The 25,846-nt window shown below is 34.3% G+C and overlaps 1 protein-coding gene across 10 annotated transcripts in view; it reads right to left on the bottom strand.

The window, feature by feature from the left end:
• Window positions 1-25,846, bottom strand: part of CCDC91 (coiled-coil domain containing 91) — a 367,847-nt gene that overhangs the window by 172,407 nt on the left and 169,594 nt on the right. For all 10 annotated transcript variants that reach the window (XM_032432737.1, XM_032432742.1, XM_032432740.1 and 7 more), the window contains one exon: window positions 15,629-15,706. In XM_032432737.1, the coding sequence (XP_032288628.1) occupies window positions 15,629-15,706 (78 nt within the window). The remainder of the gene's footprint in view (window positions 1-15,628; window positions 15,707-25,846) is intronic.

The following is a 25,846-nucleotide window of genomic DNA, read 5'->3' as shown; positions in this document are numbered from 1 at the left end:
AAAACAAAGAGCAGTCCATCCCACAGTCACTTAAATTCTGTTAGAGTATCTCTCATCTTTCTTGTACAGAAGAATTTCCCCAGTGATTTCAATGGGAAACACACACATACACACAATCTGGACAGGTTCAATATTAAATGACAAAAATTAGGAAATAATGGCAACAGGCTGAAACAGAGTATTTTGACAGGCAAATAAATATGAAGGAATAAGACAATGATTAACTCACCCCTTCCACTGGAGTAGTAGAATCACTTTTAGAACTTTAAAGAAAATATGGATACTTAGATACCACCAACAACAAATGATTTAGAATTTCCAGAGAGGAAATCTGCCTTGGAATATGCATTTTAAAAAATCATCACAAGGCACCTGGGTGGCTCAGTTGGTTAAGTGTCTGCCTTCAGCTCAGGTCATAATCCCCGGGTCCTGGATCAAGCCCCACATCGGGCTCTCTGTTCAGCGGGGAGCCTGCTTCTCCCTCTCCCTCTGCCCCTCCACCCTGCTTGTGTGCTCTCTCTCTCAAATAAATAAATAAAATCTTAAAAAAAAAAAAGGATCATGAGTAATTTATTATGTGCTGCAAAAGGTGAGAACCAAAGGGTTAAGAAATCCTGATCAGTGAAAACTGTTAAAGTCCTCTTAAGCAAAAAGCATTATAGTAATGCAACTATGCATTATCTTAAAAAAAACTAAGATAGTCTACATCATGGATAATAATCCCTGATAGAGAAAACTATAGACATAAAAGAATTGTTAAGTCTGAGCCAATGTATATAATGAAGAATGACAATTTAAAGACAAAAGCCCAATTAAACAAGTAAAGGAAAATTCTTATGTAAACAATCTTAGATGTGGCATGCTCCTATGGAAAGCCCTCCAAGATCTACATTTACTTTACTGTTGTTAATTATCAGGATAAAAGATTTTAAAAATTATGACATGGAAGAAAAAGTAAACAAAATTAAGTAAACATTATGGGGAAAGTTGGCATATATAGCACATTAGCTTAATTTTAGCTTTGTTTTCTTCTGTACTTTAACAGTATTTCACATGTCCTTTTCATCAATCTGGAGCAAGCTATTTATTTTCTAAATGAACAGAAGAATGCTGGCTTTTTAACAGGAGCCCAGGAATATGACGGGCTGGTCCACAATCTCTTTCCCTTAAGCGGGTATTTCTAAAAAGAAAACTGAAACAAGAATTCACAATGTATCATTTTGAAAAGTAAACTAATTACTAATCAGCTGTAAAATAATGACAATGCACTGAAATTGCTATGCTAGAAAATTGGTATAACAATGGTAACTATAACAACTAATATTTATTAACAGGATTATTATTAGCCAAGCAATACATGTTATCTCACTAGATCCTCACAACGCTCCTATGAATAGGTTCTATGGTTTATTCCCTCATTTATTCAAGAGGAAATTAAAATTCATATATAAGAAACTGCCCAAGGTCACCCTGTTACTAAGTACCGGAGCTGGGGCTTTGATCAAGGCGTGTCTGATTTCAAAACAATCAGTGAGCTCTACTAACAGAAGTACTTGGTAGTCCCAACATAGAGATTTTTACAGAAATGCAACACTCTTTTGGGAATTCATAGATTAAAAATACATAAATTATTATATATCATTATTAAAGGTAGAAAAAGATAAGAATATGAGTACATAATACATAATAATAGTACAAAATAACTTTGGATCTCAAAGTTGTTTAAATATGGAATTGGGTTGTAGATTTTCTTTTTCTTTTTTTTTTAAAGATTTTATTTACTTATTTGACAGAGTGAGAGATAGCGAGAGCAGGAACACAAGCAGGAGGAGTGGGAGAGGGAGAAGCAGGCTTCCCGCCAAGCAGGGAGCCCGATGTGGGACTCGATCCCAGGACCCCGGGATCATGACCTGAGCCAAAGGCAGACGCTTAACGACTGAGCCACCCAGGCGCCCCGGGTTGTAGATTTTCTTTACCAAGTTCCTGCAGGGGATAGTTTGAAGTTGTATAAATAAGCAGTTACAAAAAGAACTGAATTCCAATTGGTAAGGTCAGCTAATCCATTAAATACATGTGATACCTTGTCTTATTGTGCCCCAACTTATTTTGCTTCACAGATACTGCATGTTTTATAGATTGAAGGCTGTGCCAACCCCGCATCAAGCACGTACATCAACGCCATTTTTCCAACAGCATTTCCTCACTTCGTGTCTTTGTGTCACATTTTGGTAATTCTCATTATTTCAAACTTTTTCATATTATCATATTTAAATTGTTACACTCTCATAATAAAACTTTAGCAGATGAGGAGTTCCTCCTTATGGATTAGCAAAGAAAGTGGTTTCTTGAGATGGAATCTACTTTTGGTAAAATGCTGTCAAGATTGTTGAAATGACAAGAAAGACTATTACATCAATTTAGCTGATAGAGCAATGAGAGAGTTTGAGAGGACTACCTCCAATTTTGTTTTTTTTTTGTTTTGTTTTGTTTTTTTAAAGATTTATTTATTTATTTGAGATAGCGAGAATGAGAGAGAGAGTACATGAGAGGGGGGAGGGTTAGAGGGAGAAGCAGGCTCCTCGCCGAGCAGGGAGCCCGATGCGGGACTCGATCCAGGGACTCCAGGATCATGACCTGAGCCGAAGGCAGTTGCTTAACCAACTGAGCCACCCAGGCGCCCGAACTACCTCCAATTTTGAAAGAAGTTCTACTGTGGGTAAAATGCTATAAAACAGCATTGCATGTTACAGAGAAATCATTTGTAGAAAAATGAGTCAATCGATGTGGCAAATTTCTCTGTTATCTTATTTTAAGAAATTGCCACAGCTGCCCCAACCTTCGGCAACCACCACCCTGATTAGTCAGCAGCCATCAACATCGAGCCAAGACCCTCCACCAGCAGAAAGAAATTATGGCTAGCTGAAATCTCAGATGATGGTTAAGCATGTTTTAGCAATAAAGTATTTTCTAATTAAGGTATGTACATTTTCTGGACATAATGCTAATGCACACTTAGTAGAGTACAGCACGGTATAAACATAACTTTTATATGCACTGGGAAACCAAAACATTCATTTGAATCACTTTATTACTATATTCACTTTATTGTGCTGGTCTGGAACCAAACCCACAATATCCCCAAGGTATGCCTACACAGGGCTAATTAAAGGTGAATCAGAATTTTCAATTCTTTGTGAAAAGTTGAAATCATAACATAGCTTATTTCTATTTTAAAATTAGAAATTGTTGATCACATCATTTGGGAGCTTTAATAAGGGCTATTTCATTTGAGTGGTGTTACATACACAAAATATGCTAACCAAATGTATTAGAACTTAAGGGTTTTCTTCCTTTCATTTGACTACCAATGTAAAAAAAAAAAAAAAAAAAAGTAAGATAAATCATTAAGCTTTAAATTAATATTTGAAATTTTGCTGAAACAAAACCCAAAAGCATATTCTAAAATTCGTAAGAGGTATAATATCAGAATTTACTCATGTAAAAAAAGTCACATTTTATAAAAGCATTAGAAAAAGAAATCAGCAATGATCCAAAGGTTGAGGTACTCATATATGACAAGATGATGTACACAAATCTTTAACTCTTGTATATACAGTGAGAAATACAAAGAATGTCATGGCTCCTAGATATTCACTGATCCCAGGATAACTTGTTCAATGAAGAACATATGTAATAAGTAACCACTATTTTAATATGGATTAAAAGAAATAAGGGGGGTGGGGTGGGATTTCTGGAATGGTAATGTTAAGAGCTCAGAGAATCTTCTAACCTGATGTATCTTTTAAGCAAAAACAATCATTCAAAGTCTCTGGACATTTATCAAAGGGCTTACAATAAACTGAGCAACATTTATTAAACAAAGTTTACAGAAACCTGGTAAGAACAGAGGGAAGTTATGATACTCAACCCAGGGACTTCACCCATTCACCCACAGCTGAGCCTTCCAGAAGAACTGTTTCAACAGGCTCAGCAGCTGAGTGACAGTTCCCATCTTCCCCAACCTATTAGTGTAAAAATCATTCCTGGTGGTCTTGGCAGCTGGTGAACATTAATAGATCCTATTTTCCATAGCTCCATGCTGCAGAAGGCTTATATCACATAAATAGGGCAGCTGGTAAAAAATACAATTCTCCTTTCCTGCACAGCTCTGTATTGCAGGATAGCTGCTCAGAAGACAAATGCCAGTTCCCATCTCTAGTACATTCCTGAGGTAAAAGAACTATTCCAGAGATATTTAACAGCTATAAACATTGGACAATCCCTTCCTCATGAACTCTGTATTACAGAAGATCGATAGTGAGCAATGGTGGCAGCCATTTAGCAAAATAGTGCCTACCCTCTTTCCCTCATGTATAGCTCCAGCTGTGAAAGGAGGATCTGGGTGAGGAAGCCAATTAAGAGCAAATTAAGCATCCTGCTCTTCCAGGGCCTGTGCACAGACCATAGGTTCTACGACAGGGCAGGGTCATAGCAAGGCTCTGGCACACAAACTACCCCTACCAAAGGGAATGAGCTATAACTGATGTATAACTGGACCAGGCTGGAGATCAATGGATACCCCAGGGCAATGTCAAAAACAATAGAGCAATCAACTAGAAATTAACAGAAACTAACAGCTAGTTTTGATAAAACACAGACAAGTCAGAATCATAAAATGGGAGTCCAGGAAAGAGATAGTTAAAGAGCGCATGGCTTTAAAACAGTCATTTCTGGTAGTCAGAAAGAGTATGTAAATATCCATTTTGCTCTACAGAAGCTGCACGATTCAAAAGAAATGGACTTCACTAATCAATCAACAAACGAAAGCACAAAGTCTCCTGAGGACTGAAGACACAAAGTTGTTACTATATTTTGTCTACAATGTCTAGTTTTCAATAAAAAATTACTAGACATGAAAAGAAATATTAAACTGTGTCACATACACAGGGAAAACAGGAGTCAATAGAAACTGCCTTTGATGTGGCCTAGATGTTACTTAGTAGAAAAAGACTTCAAAGCACCTATTGAAAAAATGAACTAAAGAAAACCATGCTTAAATAATTAAATAACACCTCATAAAATACACACTATTAATAAGGAGGGAAATTAAACAAAAGAAGCAACAGGAAATTCTGGAGTGGAAATGTAAAACAACAAAAATGAAAAATTCCATAGGTAAAATGCTATCAAACAGCATTGCGTATTTCAGAGAAATCATTCATAGAAGGAAGAGTTAATCAATGTGGGAAACTTCACTGTTATCTTATTTTAAGAAATTGCCACAGCCACCCAAACTTTAGCAACCACCACCCTGATCAGTCAGCAGCCATGAACATTGAGGCAAGGCCCTCCACCAACGAAAAGAAATTATGGCTCACTGAAATCTCAGATGATGGTTAAGCATTTTTTAGCAATAAATTATTTTTTAGAGGTTCTAAACAGTAGGTTTGAACTGAGAGAAGACATAATCAGTAAATGTGAAGAAATATCAATAAAGACTGTGAAACCTAAACTACAGAGCTTAAATAATGAAGAAAAATGAATAGAGCCTCAGAAAAATGTGAGACACTTTTAAGCAGACCAACATGTACATAGTGAAAGTAACACAAAGGAAGAAGAGAATAAAAAATATTTAAAGAAATAATGGTTAAAGAGGGCATGTACTGAATGGAGCACTGGGTGTTATACGCAAACAATGAATCATGGAACACTACATCAAAAACTAATGATGTAATGTATAGTGATTAACATAACATAATAAAAAAAAGAATTCCATAAAGAAAAAAAATAAATAATGGCTGAAAACTTCCCACAGTGACAAAATGCAATCTCTACATGTAAGAAGCTCAATGACTTCTATGTAGGAAAAAGTAAAAGAGATACACACCCAGACATATTACAGTTAAAATGCTGGAACACAAAAACGGAAACAATTTGGAAACAGCAGAAAAATGACTCATCACATACAAGATAAACACAAAAAAATTAATAGCTTACGTCTCATCAGAAACAATGAAAGAGAGAAGGCAATGGGGATGACATTTTCAAAGTGTTAAAACTAAACAAAAAACCTGTCTCACAAGAATCTTATATCCAACAAAAGGAAACAAAAAAGCTTTTAAAAATACAAAATTTTTTTTAAAGAATGAAAATGAACTAAAGCTACTTCAAGACAAATGCATTGTTAGCAGACATAACTTACAGTAAATATTAAAGGAAGTTCTTTAGGCTAAAACAAGTAAAATCAGAAAATAACTCAATCCACATGAAGAAATAATGCATGCCAGTAAAGTTAATCATGTAGGTAGTTTTAAAAAACAATATAATTGGTTATTTCTTCTCTGTTCTTCTCTTAATTGATTTAAAAAGCAATTACATTTTTAAAAGATATATAATTATATTTGTACAAAAGACAGTTTAGATTCAAAGATACAAATTGGTTCAAGATAAAAGGATGGGAAAAGATACACCATGCAAATAAAAACCACAGCAGAGCTGGAGTGGCTATACTAATGTCAGGAAAAACAAACAAACAAAAAACGGACTTTAGAAGAAAAAAAAATCATACCAGAGATAAAACACATATGCAGTGAACAAAATACCCTCTATAAAATATATGAAACAAAACCTGACGGAATAACAAAGAATTCAACAATAATGGATACTTTGATATCCACACTATAAAATAAATAAATAAAGGATAGAAAAATTAAGCAGATTACCAACAGTAGATGGAAGAATTAACACTATGAACCAACTGCATGTACCTAAAGACATCTACAAAACACTCCACCCCAGTCAAAATCATCAAAAAGAATTTTCTAACCACAAGGAAATTAAATTAGAAATTAATAACAGCCATAAATTACATAACACTTTTTTTTTTTTTTTAAAGATTTTATTTATTTATTTGACAGAGACAGAGACAGCAAGAGCGGAAACACAAGCAGGGGGAATGGGAGAGGGAGAAGCAGGCTTTCCGCTGAGCAGGGAGCCCGATGTGGGGCTCGATCCCAGGATCCTGGGATCATGACCTGAGCCGAAGGCAGCCGCTTAACAACTGAGCCACCCAGGCACCCCTGATTACATAACACTTTTCTAAAGAAACAATGTGTTAAAGAAGAAATCACAATGAGGATTATAAATTCTTTTACATGAACAAAAATGAAAATACATCATACAAAAGTTATGGGATGAAATAAACTAGAATCAAGAGGAAGACATAAATGCCTATATTAAAACAGAAAAAGATATTACATTAATCAGAAAAAAGATATTACATATTTCATCTACTCATCCATTTTAACAAACTAGAAAAATAATAAAGTAAGGCCAAAGTAAGCAAAAGGCTATGCAAAATAAATGTTAGAGTGGAAATTAGTAAATAAGAGAATAGAAAATGGCAGAAGATGAACAAAACCAATAGTTAATTACTTGAAGACACAAACAGAATAAAGAAACTTTTAGATAAATTAACCAAATGGAGAAGAGGGAAGACTCAAATTACAAAATCAGAAATGAAAGAGGAGATATCACTATTTACCTTACAAAAATAAAAGCACTGGAAGAGCATACTATAAATAACTTCATGCTAAAAATTAGAGCATTTAGATAAAAGAACTAAATTCCTAGAAAAATAAAATTACCAAACTAACTCAGGAAGAAAACAGAAAATCTGAAGACTGAATTTATTTAAAAAACACACAAAAAAACCCAAAAAACCCCCACACAGAAAAATCCAGTATCACATGGTTATATTAGTGAATTCTACAATTCTTAACAAAGAATTAATACTGATCCTTTACAAACTCTTCCAAGAAATTAAAGAAAAAAGAACATATCCTAACTCATTCTGAGTAAAGTATTATACTGATAGCAAAGCCTGCTAGACCCCAAAGAAAACTACAAACCAATATTCCTTATGAATAAAGATACAAAATACTCAACAAAATATTAACAAACTGAATGATGCAACACATAAAAAAAAAAAGTATACACCATGACCAAGTGAGATTATCTCAGGAATGCAAAACAGATTTAACATCCAAAAATCAAATGGAATATACCATATTCATAAGGAAAAAAAATCATCATTTCAAAAGACACAGAAATAGTATTGGATGAATTCTGCAAACTTTCATGATTAAAAATTTTTTTTTTCAACAAACTAGAAATAAAAGGGTACTTCCTCAACCTAATGAAGACCATGTATTTACAACTCACTTATAACATCATACTTAAATGGTTAATAACTGAATGTTGTCTAAGATTATGTATATTCTTGCAGCTCTTACTCAAATTGTATTGCAGGTCTATCCAGGACAATTAAGCAAGAAAAAAAAATAAAAGGCACGCAGATTGGAAAGAGGTGCAGGTGGCAGGTGGCATGGTCTTGTATACAGAAAATCCTAACAACTCTATTAAAAACTATTAGAACTAATGAATGTATATATCAGAACAAATATGCAAAATCAATCCTGTAATTATTAATCATATTATTATACACTAGCAATGAAAAATCTGAACATGAAATTAATAGAAACAATTCATTTTACAATATCGTCAAAAAGAATAAAATACACAGTAAAAACTACAATAGATCGTTGAAAGGAATTAAAGAGGATAAAATAAGTGTAAAGACGTTTCATAATTATGCATCAGAAAACTTAACACTATTAAAATAGCCATACTTCCCAAATAGGCTTTACATATTCAAGGCAAATACAAATCAAATTTCATGTAGGGTGTTGAAAATGCTCTGAAATTACACTGTGCTGATGACTGTATAATTCTGTGACTATAATAAAAACTAGAGAATTATAAACTTTAAATTGGTGAATTTTGTAATATGTGAATTGTATCTCAATAAAGCTGTTCAAAATAAAAATTATAAAAATTATAAAATATTAAAATATCACTAGCTTACTCAAAATCAAAACATATGATTAGTAAACTTTCCTCTGTGGTGATCATTACAGGTTCTTAGAAATCACAGTGACAAATGGAGAAAAGCCTTTTCTATTACATTTTAAACTTATTATAGTTTTTGAAATACAAATGTACAAATGTAAACTAGCTCCAAATGATTTTGATAGCTTAAAATTTTGCAACCAAACTCTAAATAAGGAAATCTCAAGTCTTATCATGGAATAGATTGTAGAAGTAAATAAATTTGATACACTCTCAAATTAAAAAAAAAAAAGATCACACCATTGCTGGTGTTGGCATTTTACCAGTTCAAATTAAGTTTATGTCTGTTACTCTTCCTTGTTTACAATATAATTATCTTGTTTTTCTTTTTTTTTTTAAGATTTTATTTATTTATCTGAGAGAGAGCGTGAAAGAGAGAGAGCACAAGGAGGGGGAGTGGCAGGCAGAGGGAGAGGGAGAAGCAGGCTTCCCGCTAAGCAGAGAGCCTGATACGGGGCTCGATCCCAGGACCCTGAGATCATGACCTGAGCGAAAGGCAGACGCTTAACTGACTGAGCCACTCAGGTGTCCCTACAATACAATTTTCTTAAAATTTTCCTTTACATAACAATAAGAACCACATTGGACAATGTTATATATTTTTTAATTTAACAAATATAATTTAGAAAACTTAAAAAAAGAAAGTCTATTGCATTTACCCACAACCCTGTCCTTTCTTTTGTTCTTTCCTAATGTTTCCTTCATCATTTCCTTTTGTTTGGATAACTTCCTTAGCCATTCTCTTAGAGTAGGTTTGCTAGGACAAATTCTCTTACTTTTCCTTCATCTGAGAACATCTTGATTTCTTCCCTTCATTGCAGAAACATATTTTCATTGGATATAAAAATCTGAGTGGACATTTATTTCCTTTCAGTGTTATTCCATTTCCCTCTGGCCTCCCTGGTTTGTGATGAAAAATCCAATGTAAATCTAACTGATTTTCTGTAAGTAAAATGCCATCATTCTCTGGCTGCCTTCAAGATTTTCTTTTCTTTGTCTTTGGTTTGCAGACGTTTGACTATAATGTGTGTAGCAGTCAGGGTCTCTAGAGAAATAGAACTCACAGGATGTATATATAGAGAGAAAGACTGATTTTAAGAAATGGGCTCCCACAAAAGTGGAGGCTCGCAAATTCAGTATCTGTAGGATAGAACGGCAGACTGGAGATCCAGAGAAGAGCCAATGCTGCAGTTCAAGTAAAAGGCTGTCTGCTAGCAAAATACCTTACTGATCAACGAGACAGGTCCTTTGTTTTATTAAAACCTTCTAACAAATGGATGAGAATCACCCACATTATGGAGGGCAATCTGCTTTACTCAAGGTCCACAAATACAAATGTTAATCTTACCCGAAATGAACCCTCACAAAAACATCCAGAATAATGTTTGACCAAATATCTGGGCATCATGGCCCAACCAAGTTAACACATAAAATTAACCATCACAGTGGGTCTTGGTGGTTTTTATTTGATTTTGGTATTATTATTATTTTGGTTAATCCTGTTTAAGAGTTCATTCAGCTTCTTGAATATATAGTTTTATTTCTTTGGCCAAATTTGGGAAATTTTCAGCTAGTATTTCTTTGAATATATTTTTCAGCTCTGTCCACTTTCTCCTCTTTTTCCAGGACTCTGATGACATGAATTTTAGATCTTTTGTTATAATCCCACAGGTCCCTAAATCCTTGCTCATTTGTTTTTAGTCTATTTTCTCTCTATTGTTCAAACTGGGTGACTTCTATTCTCTATTTTCAAGTTCATTGATTATTTCCCGTTTCTCCATTACGACACTAAGCCCATATGCTGAATTTTCTTCTTGTATTGTATTTTTAAGTTCTAAAATTTTCATTTGGTTCTTTCTTTATATAATCTATTTCTTTGCTAAGACTTTCTATTCTCTTGCTGGGACTTTCTATTTTTTTCATTTGCTTCAAAGCATGTTCATAATTGCTTGTTAAAGCATTTTTATGAGGGACACTTTAAAATCCTTGTCACATAATTCTAACATTGGTGTCAGCTCAGTGTTAGCTTCTGTTCCTTATTTTTTTCACTCAAGATGAGATTTTCTTGGTTCTTTGTATGAGAACTATTTTCAATTGAAATTTGGATATTTTCAATCTTGCTTTAGGCAGACTTCCTCTGATAAGACACTACTCCAAGAGGGGAACAGCCAGGTATTAAGTCCAGGTTCCTGATTCATTCTCCACTTTACTCAGGGTGGGGGGAAGAAGAATCTCCTCATTATTGCTGGACATGGTTGGGAGTTCAGCTTCACACAAAGCTTTCACTGATGTCACTCTGGCTGAGAGAAGCAAGGGTGCCACCTTATTGTTCCCCAAATAACCTTCACTGACACCTCAGAGGGCTGACCTTATTACCACTGAGCAATAATGAAAGCCCTGACTTTCCATTAAACATCTGTTGATACCTTGATAGCAGAGGAAGTGTCAGGGTGGGGTGGAAGTCTAGGCTTCCTACATGGCCTACCCTGACACTTAGGGAGGAGCGGATTTACTGCCCAGTGGGGCTGAAAGTCCATGTTTCCCAGTCAGCCTTCTTTGAAACCTCCCAATGGAGAAGAGGAAAGCTATCTCACTATAGCCTGGGGAGGTTTTGTGGAAGTCTACAATCCTTATCAAGCCTTTGTTGGCAGGGCTGGAGGGTGGGGCCACATTTAGTTCTATGGTATTTGGTGGGAGTGGAATGGTTATTATCTAAGCGTTTACTGTCTTGCTACCCGGAGGCTTTCCTGGTCTTTTGGACAGAGACAGTAGCCTTTTCTTGGGATTTGTTATCTGTGCCCATTTGGTATTTCTGGCTTGCTCACTTCTCCAGCACCTAATCTGGGCAAATGAGGGAAAAAGAAAATCCAGGAAACCCAGTGTCATGTAGTTACCTGGATCCCAGAGTCCCTAGTCAGTCTGTCGTCTTCTTTCAGGATTTTTTTTTTTTTTTTAAAGATTTTATTTATTTATTTGAGAGAGAGAGAATGAGAGAGAGCACATGAGAGGGGGGAGGGTCAGAGGGAGAAGCAGACTCCCTGCCGAGCAGGGAGCCTGATGCGGGACTCGATCCAGGCACTCCAGGATCATGACCTGAGCCGAAGGCAGTCGCCCAACCAACTGAGCCACCCAGGCGCCCCTGTCTTTCAGGATTTTGTCTGTTTTATACATAATGTCCAAGGATTTTTTTAGCTGTATAGTAGTAGGAAAAATAGGGGGGAAAAAGTCTACTTCACATTTCTGAAAGGAAAGGTTAATGTAAAAGTAATGCATCTTCCTCTACATTAATTTTTAGGCTTTTATCATTTTTGTTTTACTTCATTTATATTTTTCACTATCTTTCCTAATGATTTTTTTTTTTCAAATTCTTCAACAATGTCTCAACTCAACTTGGAGGGAGAAAAATGACTTATCACATGTAGTCCAGGATAACCAAGCAGAAGAATATAAGATCCCTAAAAGCCAGGGATGGTAGTAAAAAGGTACAGATTTCTCTAGTCCAGCTGCATATTTGAGCAAATACCTGCATAGCAAGGAGAGGTTAAAGTCAAAGCATCAAGGGAAGCTATGGTTTTCGGTGACTATATACTACCTATATATGGTCTGTGCATGTGCATGGGTGGGTGTGTAATATATATTCCATTGGACCAAAGATCTGTCTATCTTCTTCAGTGCTGTATCCACAACAGTCCCTGGCATAAAGAAGGAAGTCAGTGTTTCTTGAATTAAGGAAAGAATAAATCAAAGAGAATGTTCATACAACTTCTCTTAGTAATAGTAACTAGAAGTTGTATTTTCATTTGTTTTTGAGTTATCTAATGATCAATGAATCATCCATCAAAATGTTTATATACTTTAACAAAATGAAGCTTTAAAAGGTATCAACAAAAAGTAAGTTACTGTCTAAAAAAGAGACACATAATACAATAATTATCACATGACCTTCTCATGCTTGAATTTCAAATGGAAAAAAAAATATATTGTTTCTTTTCCTGTTCCATAATGGGTCACAAATCAACACTTATATTATAAAGACATCTAACCTATGAGAAAAACATTGCCTATTTTTCCTATCTGAATTACTTTATTTCTTCCTGTATTACTTTGAAGTTGATTCTCCATGTTTTCAGAACACATTCGTTGTAAAATGTTACATGATAATTAAAGTATCAGATCTTATTCCTTCTCACAGTACAATAACATCATTGTACAAAATATGAAGCTCATCAATAAATCAATATGGAAAGCTATATGAAATGTATTTACACCAAAGTTCCCTGCTATAAAAGTTTATCTAAGTTTATATATAAACTGACAATAAGTATATGACAAATTAAATATAACTTCATAGGCTACTTGACTTGATTCCTAATCCTCTTAAGCAAATCATAATACCTAATGCTTGAAACTTTTAAATCCTCTCCAAATGGACATCAAATAATGATACTAGACAAAGAAGAGGTGAAATGAGTAGCTCTCAACCAAGTTTCTCCAAATTACAATTTGTAAAATGTATTTGCAAAATTCTCACTTATGCTTTTAAACTCATTAACTGTCAGTATTGAAAGCAATACACAATAAACATGTTTTCAGCAAATGAAATACGTGGAGCTAGAATCAAAAAAGGATTTAAAATATCAAACACTGAGCTGTTCAGAAAAATACAAGTTCAAACACAATGTAAATGCTTTTAAAACATTTAATTTATAATTCATAAATAAAAATAAGTAAAATACAAATTTACTGAAGAATATATCACTTAATGCACCAGGAGAATTATATAAATTCCAGCTTTTTAATTCTTCCCACCCTTAGCCTAGGGGGAAAAAAAGATGATAGTTCAAAATAGATCCTATACTTTTACCCAATTCAATAACTGTAAAGCTGGTTTATATTAGTAGAGCTAAAAATTCACAATATTATAAAAAGAGCCAATAAACACAGCTGCAAAAACTTGATATTTTTTTAATGACCATCTCGACAATGGCACAGGTTTCTATATTGGGTGTGGTCACAAAAATGACCTTACATGTTCCAACACATATCTACTAGACTATTTACCTTGGGTTTAAAAAAAAATAAAGAAGTACTTTTTGTTAAATTAATTCTGGATCCACTTCTTTTTCTACTTTTATCCAAATGACTTGTCACAAAAAGCTTTTTGACATTAAATTATTAAGCTAACTAAAATGACATTAATTTCTACCAAGTCGAAGGATGATGTTTAATCAACAATAAGAAATTTTTGTATTCTACATGTGGTAGAAGGATTTAAAAAAAAAAAAAATTTACCGTAGTAATGAATAACCAAAAACAAACTAAATGCTTAACTATACAGGTACCGTTAAACCAATTATGGTATGTGTGTGTGTGTGTGTGTGTGTGTGTGTGTGTATGTATGTATGTATATATGTATGTACACATACATACATATATATACTGTGGAATACTACAGAACAAAAAATAAGTTCATACATACTGATACTAAAATACAAGTCGGGGCGCCTGGGTGACTCAGTCGTTAAGTGTCTGCCCTCTGCTCAGGTCATGATCCCGGGGTCCTGGGATCGAGCCCCGTATCGGGCTCCCTGCTCAGCGGGAAGCCTGTTTCTCCCCCTCCCACTCCCCCTGCTTGTGTTCCCTCTCTTGCTATGTCTCTATCTGTCAAATAAATAAAATCCTAAATAAATAAATAAAATACAAGTCATATTGAATAAATACAGAAAGAAAAGAATAGATTGAGTGGAATAACATTTTCTGTAAATACAAATCAAAAAATTATACAATATGGTATTAGCATATATACATACGCAAATATGGAGAAAATCCTATAGAAGGGCTCACATCAAACTGCTAATGGTTACTTCTGGGGAGAATTGTTTGAATTTAATTTCAACAAGAATGTATTCCTCTATTATTTGTGGGGGAAAAATGATCTAACATGAAATTCAGGGGGGAAAAGGACCTTTTTTTTGAGCATGAAAATAAAATCTTTATCTTCAGTTATTATCCACCAATAAGGGAAAGTTAGGTTCACAGTATTGGCTCTCAACACAAAGTGAACTAGAAAGCAAAATTACATCCATCAGATACAACTAACAGACCAACTTTTTAAAATTAAGGCTATCTTGAAAGCTTGCAACATACCAGTCCTCAGTTTGCTTTAAATGATTAAGCTTATGCAGGCATAGAATCAGAGAATAATGCTGTGTATGTCCCTCATACTGACATTTATCATGATTTCTATAACAATATTCATAACAATTTTTTTTTCTTAATCTTACCCTTTACCTACAATATTTTTCAGATGCGTATATCATGCCTTTTTTTTTCTAAAAGAGGTAGAACCACAGTAAAGATAAAAGCTAATCTAGCAATTAATTCTATAGAATTTTGTTCTTGAACTTCTTCAGCTGCAGATTCTATATTATTAAACATTCTACAACTTCTCCAATGCAGAGCAACATCTAGCATTACCTTTGTAATCTACTAAGTATGTTTTCAACAAACACTTATCGGTCAATTGAAAAGAACTCTATACTAAAATAAGACTACTGTCATTCTATAATTTGCATATGTTTGCATATGCCAATGTGTGTAAACTTTTTTCTAAAGTATGCCACAGTTTAATAGAGAAAGCAGACTCCCAAACCTCTACCTTATATTCATCCACAATAATGCTGAGAGCTTCATGACCAGCTTTCCTCATGTCTTCCAATTCTTGTTTATGTTTTTCCTGAAAAACAAAAACAAAAAACTTAAACCATGGTTTGTTCTTTTGTTTACAAAATAAAACCACTGACTCTTGTATCCATGAATGATTGAGTGGTTTGCGGAACACTAATGCTGCAGCTAAAAACAATGAGAAAAAATAAAGTTCTGTTTAAAAGCATTAGGGAGGACTGAAGCAATGAAAAAAGACAGGAAAACAATAACTGCGAGGAAAACCACACTGAGAGGTGAGATAACACAAAACAATGGTGTTACCTCTTGGGGCATATGGCAATTCTGCACCTGGATCAAGAGCCAGGAGGGACTGTGTTACTTCAGTAAGCTTGGGCCTCTGTATATTTTTTATTACTTTTCCAGTAATATACGCATACCGACAGTTTAATATCCTAACAAAGTTGGAGAACTGCTGGATTAAGGTGACCAACCCCTCATTCTATCTTCCTAGCAAAGGAATGGATGAACTCTCTTTGGAGAATGTTAACATCCTACAGAGCCTTTCTAATTTTCAAATACTCTGTAGAGGTTTCAATACAAAAGTATCAGAGCTGACAACACATGAGACCAAAAACACAGAGAACAGAAAACACAAAAGAAATAGGCCCATGGATGATTTAGATATTAGTTATCAAAGAGTTTAAAATACGTTATGATTCAGGGGCACAGTCAGTTAAAGCATCTGACTTTTGGTTTCAGCTCAGGTTGTGATCTCAGTGTCATGAGATCAAGCCCCAGGTCGGGCTCCGCAATCAGTGCAGTGTCAGCTTAGGATTCTCTCTCCCTTTTCCTCTCCCTCTGCCCCTCCTGCTCATGCTCTCTCTCTCTTTCTAAAATAAGTAAATAAATCTTAAAAAAAATACAAAGTAGAGGAGAAATGAAGAAAATGGATAGGATACAGATTTTCATCAGAGAACTGGAATTCATGAGATAGAAATTTTACAGCTGAGAAATATGCACTATTAATAACTCAACAGATGAGGTAAACAGTAGATGAAGCAGGAAGCAGAATTAGAGAACCAAAAGATAGTTGGGGGGGGAGATTAGAGTGAAAAGAGGAATAAAACTATGGAAAATACAAAAAACAAATCTAGAATGACATGGGACAGAGTAAAAAGATTAAATAGACATGTAACAAAAGAATCTTTAAAAAATAATCCAAAATAAGACAAAAATGAAATGTAGTAAGATGAAAGAAATAAAATAATTGAGAAAAATGAAAAATGCAAATTTACATCATACATGAATTAGGATATTACATTAACCTACAGCTATTTCTAAAAAAAAAAACAAAACATTAAGATATAAATACACCCAAAAATGAAATTTTAGATAAAATAAAAAACTCCTAAGGAAAAGCACAACTTACCAAAATTTTAAAAAGACGAAATAAAAAATCTTCATAGTCCTATTTGTGTAAGAAAAATTGAATTTATTATTAAAAAAAACAACAACAGGGGCGCCTGGGTGGCTCAGTCGTTAAGCGTCTGCCTTCGGCTCAGGTCATGATCCCAGGGTCCCGGGATCGAGCCCCGCATCGGGCTCCTCGCTCTGCGGGAAGCCTGCTTCTCCCTCTCCCACTCCCCCTGCTTGTGTTCCCTCTCTCGCTGTGTCTATCTCTGTCAAATGAATAAATAAAATCTTTTTAAAAAAAAAAAAATAAATAAATAAATAAAATAAATAAATAAAAAAAAACCCAACAACCTCTGACCAAGGAATTTCGAGGCCTTGATGACTTAACAGGTGATTTTAATAAACATTTAAGAAAGAAATAAGAGAAATCTTACACAAACTCTTCCAGAGAATAGGAAATGAGGGAGTACTTCCCTACATATTTTATAAGGACAGCATATCCCTTATACTTAACTCTGCAAAGATATTTAAAAGCAGAAAAAATTATGAACCACTCTTTTGTAAGTATAGAAACAAATTCTAAAAAAAAGTATTAGCTAATTGAGTCTAGCAATATATAAATAGAATAACCCCTCAATCAAGTGGGGATTTATTTTAGGAATATCAGCCTGGGAGAAGTGGTATACACCATTTCAGGCTTGAATCACAAAAAACCTTCCACACAATCTTCCATACACCTCTTTTCTTCCCCTACTTGCTTGCTGGATGCCAATGCCCAAGATGACAACAAAAGCCAGATTCTGAGGAGGGCACAGCCTCTGCCAGCTTGAAATCCTGAGTGACTGCAAGGAATGACTGCATCCTCACCCCAATGGACTTTGAGAGAAAATTAAACTTCGACTATATGTAGGATAAAAGATAACGCCAATAATTTTTGTCCATTTACTGCTTCCACTTGCTCATTCATCATCTCCCCTCATTTATAATACTTTACTGACTTAACAGGTTCTATTTTATTATTAACATCTAAATTCCCTTTCTGGTATATCCCTTTATATACCTTAGTGTGGCTAAATCACTATTTCCCAAAATTGCCTCAGTATAAAAAAATCATCAAGGGTACTTGTTTACAAATATGGATTTTTGTTGGTATAATTATGGCTTATGGCAACAATCTTTCTGAAGCCACTTTTCCATTTCTATGAGAGTTGTTTCAGTAAAAACTAAATTACATAACAGTCCAATTACCTGGTTAAGCAAGTTATGTACTATATTACAGTAAAAACAAGGAAACAAATAAGGGCATCACTATCAACTCATCACTTTGGATCTCCCATTCACATCAGGTTATCTCACAAAAAAACTTGTGACTGTTTCATATAAGGACCTAGGGAGGGCAAAAAACATCAATCCATGTGCTAAGGATTAACATAATTTTTCTCTTACTTTTCAAGATTAAAAAATATGTAAATAGAAATAGATATTCTGACATCTTTCCATATCATAGTGGATCATCTCAGGCGGTTCTTGGGATGCATACGTTTTACCTTCAGGCCAGCAATATGTAAGAAGCTCATATAAAATAGGCAAATATGGTCAAACTACGGACATTAACAACACACATTAACATATTAAACCTCAGACAAACCCAGAAGGAAATATGTTGAACTTTACTAAAACCAGCATTTTCCAAACTTAACTAATCAAATACTAATTTACGTTTTTTCTCTTTTGACAATATCTATTATTAACTAATCTGTTCAGTTTAGAATTGAGGAAACTTAGAACCAAAAAGGTCAAAAAGCTAGTTAGAATTAATTAGTCTGAGCAGAGCATATTAACCTAGATCCGTTAAGTAAAACTGAGAATGTATTCTTTCACCTAATTAATTACAAATTAGAGATGAATATGAACCATTTCAATGATCAACTTTGATAATTCAATAACTATAGTCCTGAATAAGGACACAAATCATCAAAAAAGTATTGATGTGCTATTAAAAAAGCATAGAGTACAATGTACTAAGCAATTCACAGAAAAGGTATTTTCTTAGAGACATTTCATAAATAATCAAAATGTTCTTTGACATATTTTAACTGACAATGAACATTTTATTAATGGCTATATCTTCTAGAAAGGAATATTAATTCAGTGCTTTGCATAGTGTCTGAGAACATATCAGCTATCAACATGCTGGATTATGCTGAAATTCTCATTACTGACATAATGGCTTTCTATAATCATTTTAGATATCAGAACTAAAATTTTGACTGTTATATTCAATTTTTAAAAATGATAGAGATATTCAGTAATATTCATCATAATTCAAGGTAGAAAATATAGACTTTCCAAGTACCATGAAATTTATACATACCGATCACCTAAAATTCTCCCAGATGCCATTATTTTATACCAAATTTTCCCAGTAAGCATTATATTTAATTTACACTATTACTATGTGCCAGACTGCTACGCTCTGGGGATAAAAAGATGATTAAAATATAACAGTTATCCTCAGTCTGGTAACATAAAAGATTGAGTAACCAGTGTCCAAAGCCAGATAAAGACAATATAAGAAAAGTACATAGCAATGAGCCCTATAAATATAGATGTAACGCTCTTCAATAAAATAACAGTAAACAGAATCTAAGAGCATTTTAAAAGGATTATGCACTAAGGACCAAGTGGAATTTATCTCAAGGTGGTTCAACATACAACAGCAATCCATTTAATACACCATTTTAAAATGAAAAAGGAAAAGAATAAACCCACATGATGCAGAGAAACAGCGACAAGATCAAACATACTTTCCTGATAAAAATACTCAACAAACTAAAAACAGAAAGTAACATCTTCAACTTGATAAGGGGCATATGTGCTAACATCATAATTTTTGCAAGAGACTAAAACTTTAACATCAGAAACAAGACAAGGATGTACATTCCAGACACTTCTATTTAACACTGTACTGAAGGCCTAGCAAAGGCATTAGGCAAGAAAAATAAATTAAAGGCAAACTAAGAAATTACTAGATTATAATTGAAGTGAAACTATCCCTATTTGCAGAAGATGTGATTTTATATATACTGGAAACTATGGAATTATTAGATCCAATAAGCAATACACTATTAGACCTAATAAACAAGTTCAGCAAAGTTGTAAGATACAAGGTCAACACACAAAAATCATGTGTATTTCTATATACTTGCAATGAACAATCCAAACATGAAATCAAGAAAAATATTCCACTTAAAATAGCAAGAAAAAAACTACTTAGGAATAAATTTTACCAGAGAAATATAAAACTTTTACACTAAAAACTGTAAAATATTATAGAATCTTAATAAATGGAAAGATATCCTGTGTTAATGGAATGGAAGACTTAATATGACTAATCCCCAAATTTATCTATAGATTCAGTATACTCTGTATCGAGATTTTAGTGGCTTTATTTTGCAGAAACAGACAAGCTGATCCTAAAATTCACATAGAATTGCAAGGGATGGGGCGCCTGGGTGGCTCAGTTGGTTAAGCAACTGACTCTTGACCTCAGCTCAGGTCTTGACCTCAGGGTCCTGAGTTTCAGTTCAAGCCCCACATTGGGCTCCACGACCAGCCCATATTTTATGGAAAAAAAAAAAAGGTAAGAATTGCAAGGGATTATGAATAGCTAAAACAATTTTGCAAAAGATGATCAAAGTTGCAAGATTGGTATTTTCTAATTTCAAAACTTAGCACAAAGGTGCAGTAACCAAACACTGTGGTACTGGCATAAGAGACTGAGTTCAATGGAAAATAGAAATGAGTTCCAAAATAAGCCTATCTGTCCATAATCAATTTTTTTTTGACAGTGACAAGACAATTCAATAGCAAAGAAATAATCTTATCAACAAATGATGGTGGGACAACTGAATCCACATACAAAATAATAAATCTGGAACCCCACCTTGCATGATATATAAAAAGTAAGCAAAAATGGATTAAATACCTGAATATAAGAGCTAAAATTATCAAACTCTTGAAGGAAAAATAGGTGCATATCTTTGTAATCTTGGGTTAAGCAACGGTTTCTGAAAATATGATAGACACCAGAAGCACAAGCAAATTAAAAAAAACATGAATTAGATTTCTCCAAAACCTAAAACTTTTGTGAATTAAAGGACACGAACAAGAAGGCAAAAAGGGAACCCACTCAATATTTGCAAATAATATATTTGATAAAGGTCTAGTACCCAGAATATATATAAGCAAGTCTCATAACTCAGCAACAGAAAGTCAAATTTTAAAATGGGCAACGAACTTATTTTTCCAAAGACACAAATGCCCAACATCATTAGCTATTATGGAGATGCAACATTCTCCTTCCTTCAGTGTGTTGTGCTACTCCTTACAATCTCCCTACCACCCATCTCTGTATTTTAAGAAGGGTGCTTTCACCAGGTATTTATTTCTATGAGAAATGAGGGCTCAGAGCACTCTGCCAGTTTCAGCTGCTGGTCTCAGATATGTCTTCCAAGTCTTCTACTCTGTTGGCAATTGTTCCTTTGAGGGCAGCAATCTATGTCTGGATCACTAAGCGCTCAGGACCACCCTAAGTCCCCTTATGTTCTCCTCCATTACTCCAGCACAGATGTGAGAGACACAGATACCTCATTGTTGTCAATAGTTCTGCTCTATCAGCTTGTGCTCTAAAATTCATTTAAACAACTGTCATCTATTTTTTGTTATTGAATATAGTGTTTATGACTTTTTTTTTAAACTATCTTAGTCTAATTTTGCAAAAAAATTTGAGAAGATTCAAAAACTCTGCAGACTCTGTCTTGGCCATCATCATGCCAAATCCACCCTTTCCTTCTTGGAATATTTTGTTTACATGGCTCTCTTCCTATCTATTCCTTCTCAGTCTGTTCTGTTGGCTTCTTTTCATTGCCCCAATTTGAAACGTAGAAGTTCCCTGGGAATCAGATCTCTTCTTTTACTTCTTCAACCTCTAATTAACCTTAATTAATTCTATTACCTTAAATATTATCTATGTATAACTCCTTAATTTATATCTCCAACCTGGCCATGGCTGATCCCCAGATTTATATATCCAATTACCTATTAAGGTTTTTACATGGATAGCTGAAAGGAATCTCAAGTTCAACTTGGGAAGGTGAAATTTCACTTGCCATTGAATATGTATCTCAAATGGTGCCTTGCATATAATGTCAGCTTGAAGAATAAGGGCTGAATAAAGAAGACAGCGTGGACAGGATTTGAAGGCCAAATATATTTGGAAAGTGAAAAAGGTGTTTCATTCTTCATCAAAGAGAGAGAGTTATTTAACATCATAATAAGTATATTAAAAATGTATTTAAAACCTGGTCTTCAAAAAGGAGGTTATTAATAGGTTGACATACATAACTATTGAGTGAATGAATGAGATTATAATCAACATTATTTTCTGATACAAGCTCAGCTTAAAAATTAAACATTTTTGGACATGTTTTTTTTTATCTGTTAAATGAGAGAGTTGGATTTAATCATTTTCTAAAATACCCTTCCAATTTTCTTCATGCTATTCTGTGATACAGTAGGCTGAAACTAGATCAACCAACCTCCCTTTGCTTACTTCAGGGTTACTGACCGTAATCATACAACCACACTGTAACACACAAGGCTGCCCAGTTACCAAAAGAAAACACAGGAATAACCAGATAGTCCTACATGGCCTGAAATTTTTATTTCAAGAATACAGAGACAAAAATTTACAACCTATCTTCAAAGTAGTCAAAACCAAATTTGACCACAATGATAATTTTCTTTCAAAATGTCAAACCCAAAACCATCACTAGAAAGGGAAGATTCAGGAAAATGCCTTCACCTTAAATAAAATTATAGACTTTTTAAACAAGAAGAGACTTGAAAGGTAAGCCATTCCATTGTATTCATTTTATAAATGAGGAAACTGAGATGTAGAGAGGTCAAGAAAGGGTGGAGTGAAGCCTGAATCAGATCTGCTGAAAGCCAGCCCAATGTTTATGGAAAAATACCCTGTCAAAGACTGAACTAACTTGAGTATATTCCCAACTCTTCATCAACAGATTTGTTTTCTATATAAAACTCAATAATACATAGACTCATATGTCATAAGTCATGCCTTCTGATGAAAGTAAGACACTAACTGGTCACTCTTGGTAAAACCTGACATAGTCATTCATCAATTTATTACTGCCAACCAAAAATTTTGGTCTGACAAGAAAGATGTAAAGTAAGGTGCTTTTCAAAGGTTATCAGAAACCCATTCCAACAATTGTCCACTGCCCATAATCACTCCAATACTAACTCCCTGACAAAATTATTAAATATACATGGGTCTAATACCCTTAATATGACTGGACATGACTGGTATTAAAAATTATTTGCTGAATACATAAATATGTAAATAGGAACCACATAATTAACAAACAGAAGTAGTTCACAAAAAAATGGAAAATAAGCAATTTTTTAAAGTAATCATCACTGGTATACTGATGACAAAACTCAATGCAGATATCTGAATCAAGATTTATACAAACAATTTTTTAAAGACTAAGCTTATGGCACAAACTGATAAACATTTCTCAATTCATATTATATTATTGTTAGCCATTAACAAACCAAGTAGAACCCATATTAATCACATCTAGCAAATTAATCCATGTATAGTAACAGGATCCTGTGCCAGGTAGATAGTTAAAAGCTAATATTTGATTGACGTACTTGGAATGAATTACAAGAAAGAGAGAGGAAAGAAGGAGGGAAGGAAGGAAGGAAGGAAGGAAGGAAGAGAGAGAGGGAGGAAACGAACTTCAAAGACCAATTAACCATTACAGTCCACCTGTTAGAAAGCAGTTGCTTCTCACCTTCTAAATTCTTTGGCCAAAAGCAAGTCTATAATTAGACTGAACATGTCTGATTGAGAAAGGTTTTCCAATATAGGCTTCACCACTTTCTCTGAAGCCACAAGATTACAACCCTTTCACAACAACTAATCAACTATATTGGATAAGGCAGCCATAAACACTTCCAGATATTCCCAAAGGAAATTTGCAGAGCAAGAAATCAAAATAAAGATAATGGGATAACAACCAACCAATGCACTGAAAAGGTTCTGACTGAGAAATGGTATAATCCACCCCCCACTACCAACACATCAAAATCTGTAGAATCCAACACACCAAAGTGGCCTAACTATAAATGTCAGAGAAGTACAAATAAGAACAATTATCCTATATGCATCTACTTTGTCAAAACAGAACAAAAATGACAAAACACCACCTCTCCATCTCTCATTGATCCCACATTTGTCAGATGCAACAGGCCTAGTTGGTTTCTTTTTTTATTATTATTATGTTATGTTAATCACCATACATTACATCATTAGTTTTGTGTATAACACCCAGTGCTCCATGCAGTACATGCCTAATACCCATCACCAGGCTAACCCATCCCCCCAACCTCTCCCCTCTAGAGCCCTCAGTTTGTTTCTCAGAGTCCATAGTCTCTCATGGTTCATGTCCCCCTCTGATAGCCTAGTTGGTTTCTAAAAGAAAATAGGTTTCACTGGCATTACAGAACATTGTGGAACAAGTCTTTCCCACTGAATAAATGTTTAATCTCTTATCTCCTCATTCTATCTCATTTCTTAGCCCCCCTATACAGTAAGTAACAATAACACAAGGCAAAATCCTTCAAAATCATACCAAGTCAGTCTCACAGACTAATTCAAATATGTAGCCAAATATAAAATAGGAAAAAAAATAACACAAACTTGTAAGAATCAGTCTACAGGTATAAAGTAATATTACATATGGAAATAGAGCACTTTTGCCATAGTAAACTGTACCCAGTACTAAAACAGACCTTAATAAATCTGTCCCTTTGGCTTCAGATTTCCCAAATATTTCAAGGGATTAATTTTCATCTCTGGCCTTATCCCATTAATGGCTGCCTTAACACACTGCATGGATTTCATCAACTCTGCTGAATCCTCTCAGTCAAAAACAAGGTAACAAAAATTCGTTCTGGAAGTTTCCTAACAAATACAGTGATGAAGGTATGCAAAGAGTCCCACAATTAATTCACACTAGCATAGATGTAATTGACTTTTCTATATGCTAACTTAGGAAACCATAGATAACAATGTTACATGCATGTCTAAACCAAAACTTTAAGGAAAAGAATTAGTAATTAACAAATGAGGAATAAATAAGCAAGTCACACCTAATTCATCACACTAAAGATGAAAACAACTACTCAAGTGAAATTCATAAAAGAGGATGGTAAGTTTACTACAGTACCATTATTGTTGTCATTATCATTTCCCCGTCAGAACATCTCCTCTACCAACTACCATCTGTTAAAGAATAAGGGCCAAATTTTGCACAGTCTGAGAATATGGCCTCTTGCATAAGTCCGACTAAATTCCTGGCTAATTTGTTGATTGGACTGGCCCTGTTCCAACTGCTACTTCAATGTCACCTTATTATTTACTTCAGTGGGAAAAGCATAAACTCCACTCTGCACCAGATTTAAAACAAATGACTATTTATTATCAACTTTGTTCAAGTCTTCAAAGGCAAAGTGCTTAGAAGCAGATGATCGAAACTAACTCAAGACAAGCAGGGGAAAAAAAGATGGACATGGAAAGGAGGGAAAAAAGATAAAGGAAAAGAGGAAGGAAGAAAGGATGGGGAAGAGGGCAGGTAGGAAAGAACAGACATAGTTTGCAATCATAAAATGGGCTGCACCTACCTGTACCAGGTACAACACA

The sequence above is a fragment of the Phoca vitulina genome, unplaced genomic scaffold (assembly GCF_004348235.1).
Source record: "Phoca vitulina isolate PV1807 unplaced genomic scaffold, GSC_HSeal_1.0 scaffold49, whole genome shotgun sequence".
NCBI lineage: Eukaryota > Metazoa > Chordata > Mammalia > Carnivora > Phocidae > Phoca > Phoca vitulina.
The sequence above is the reverse complement of the archived record's forward strand: the minus strand, read 5'-3'. Positions and strand labels throughout refer to the sequence as shown.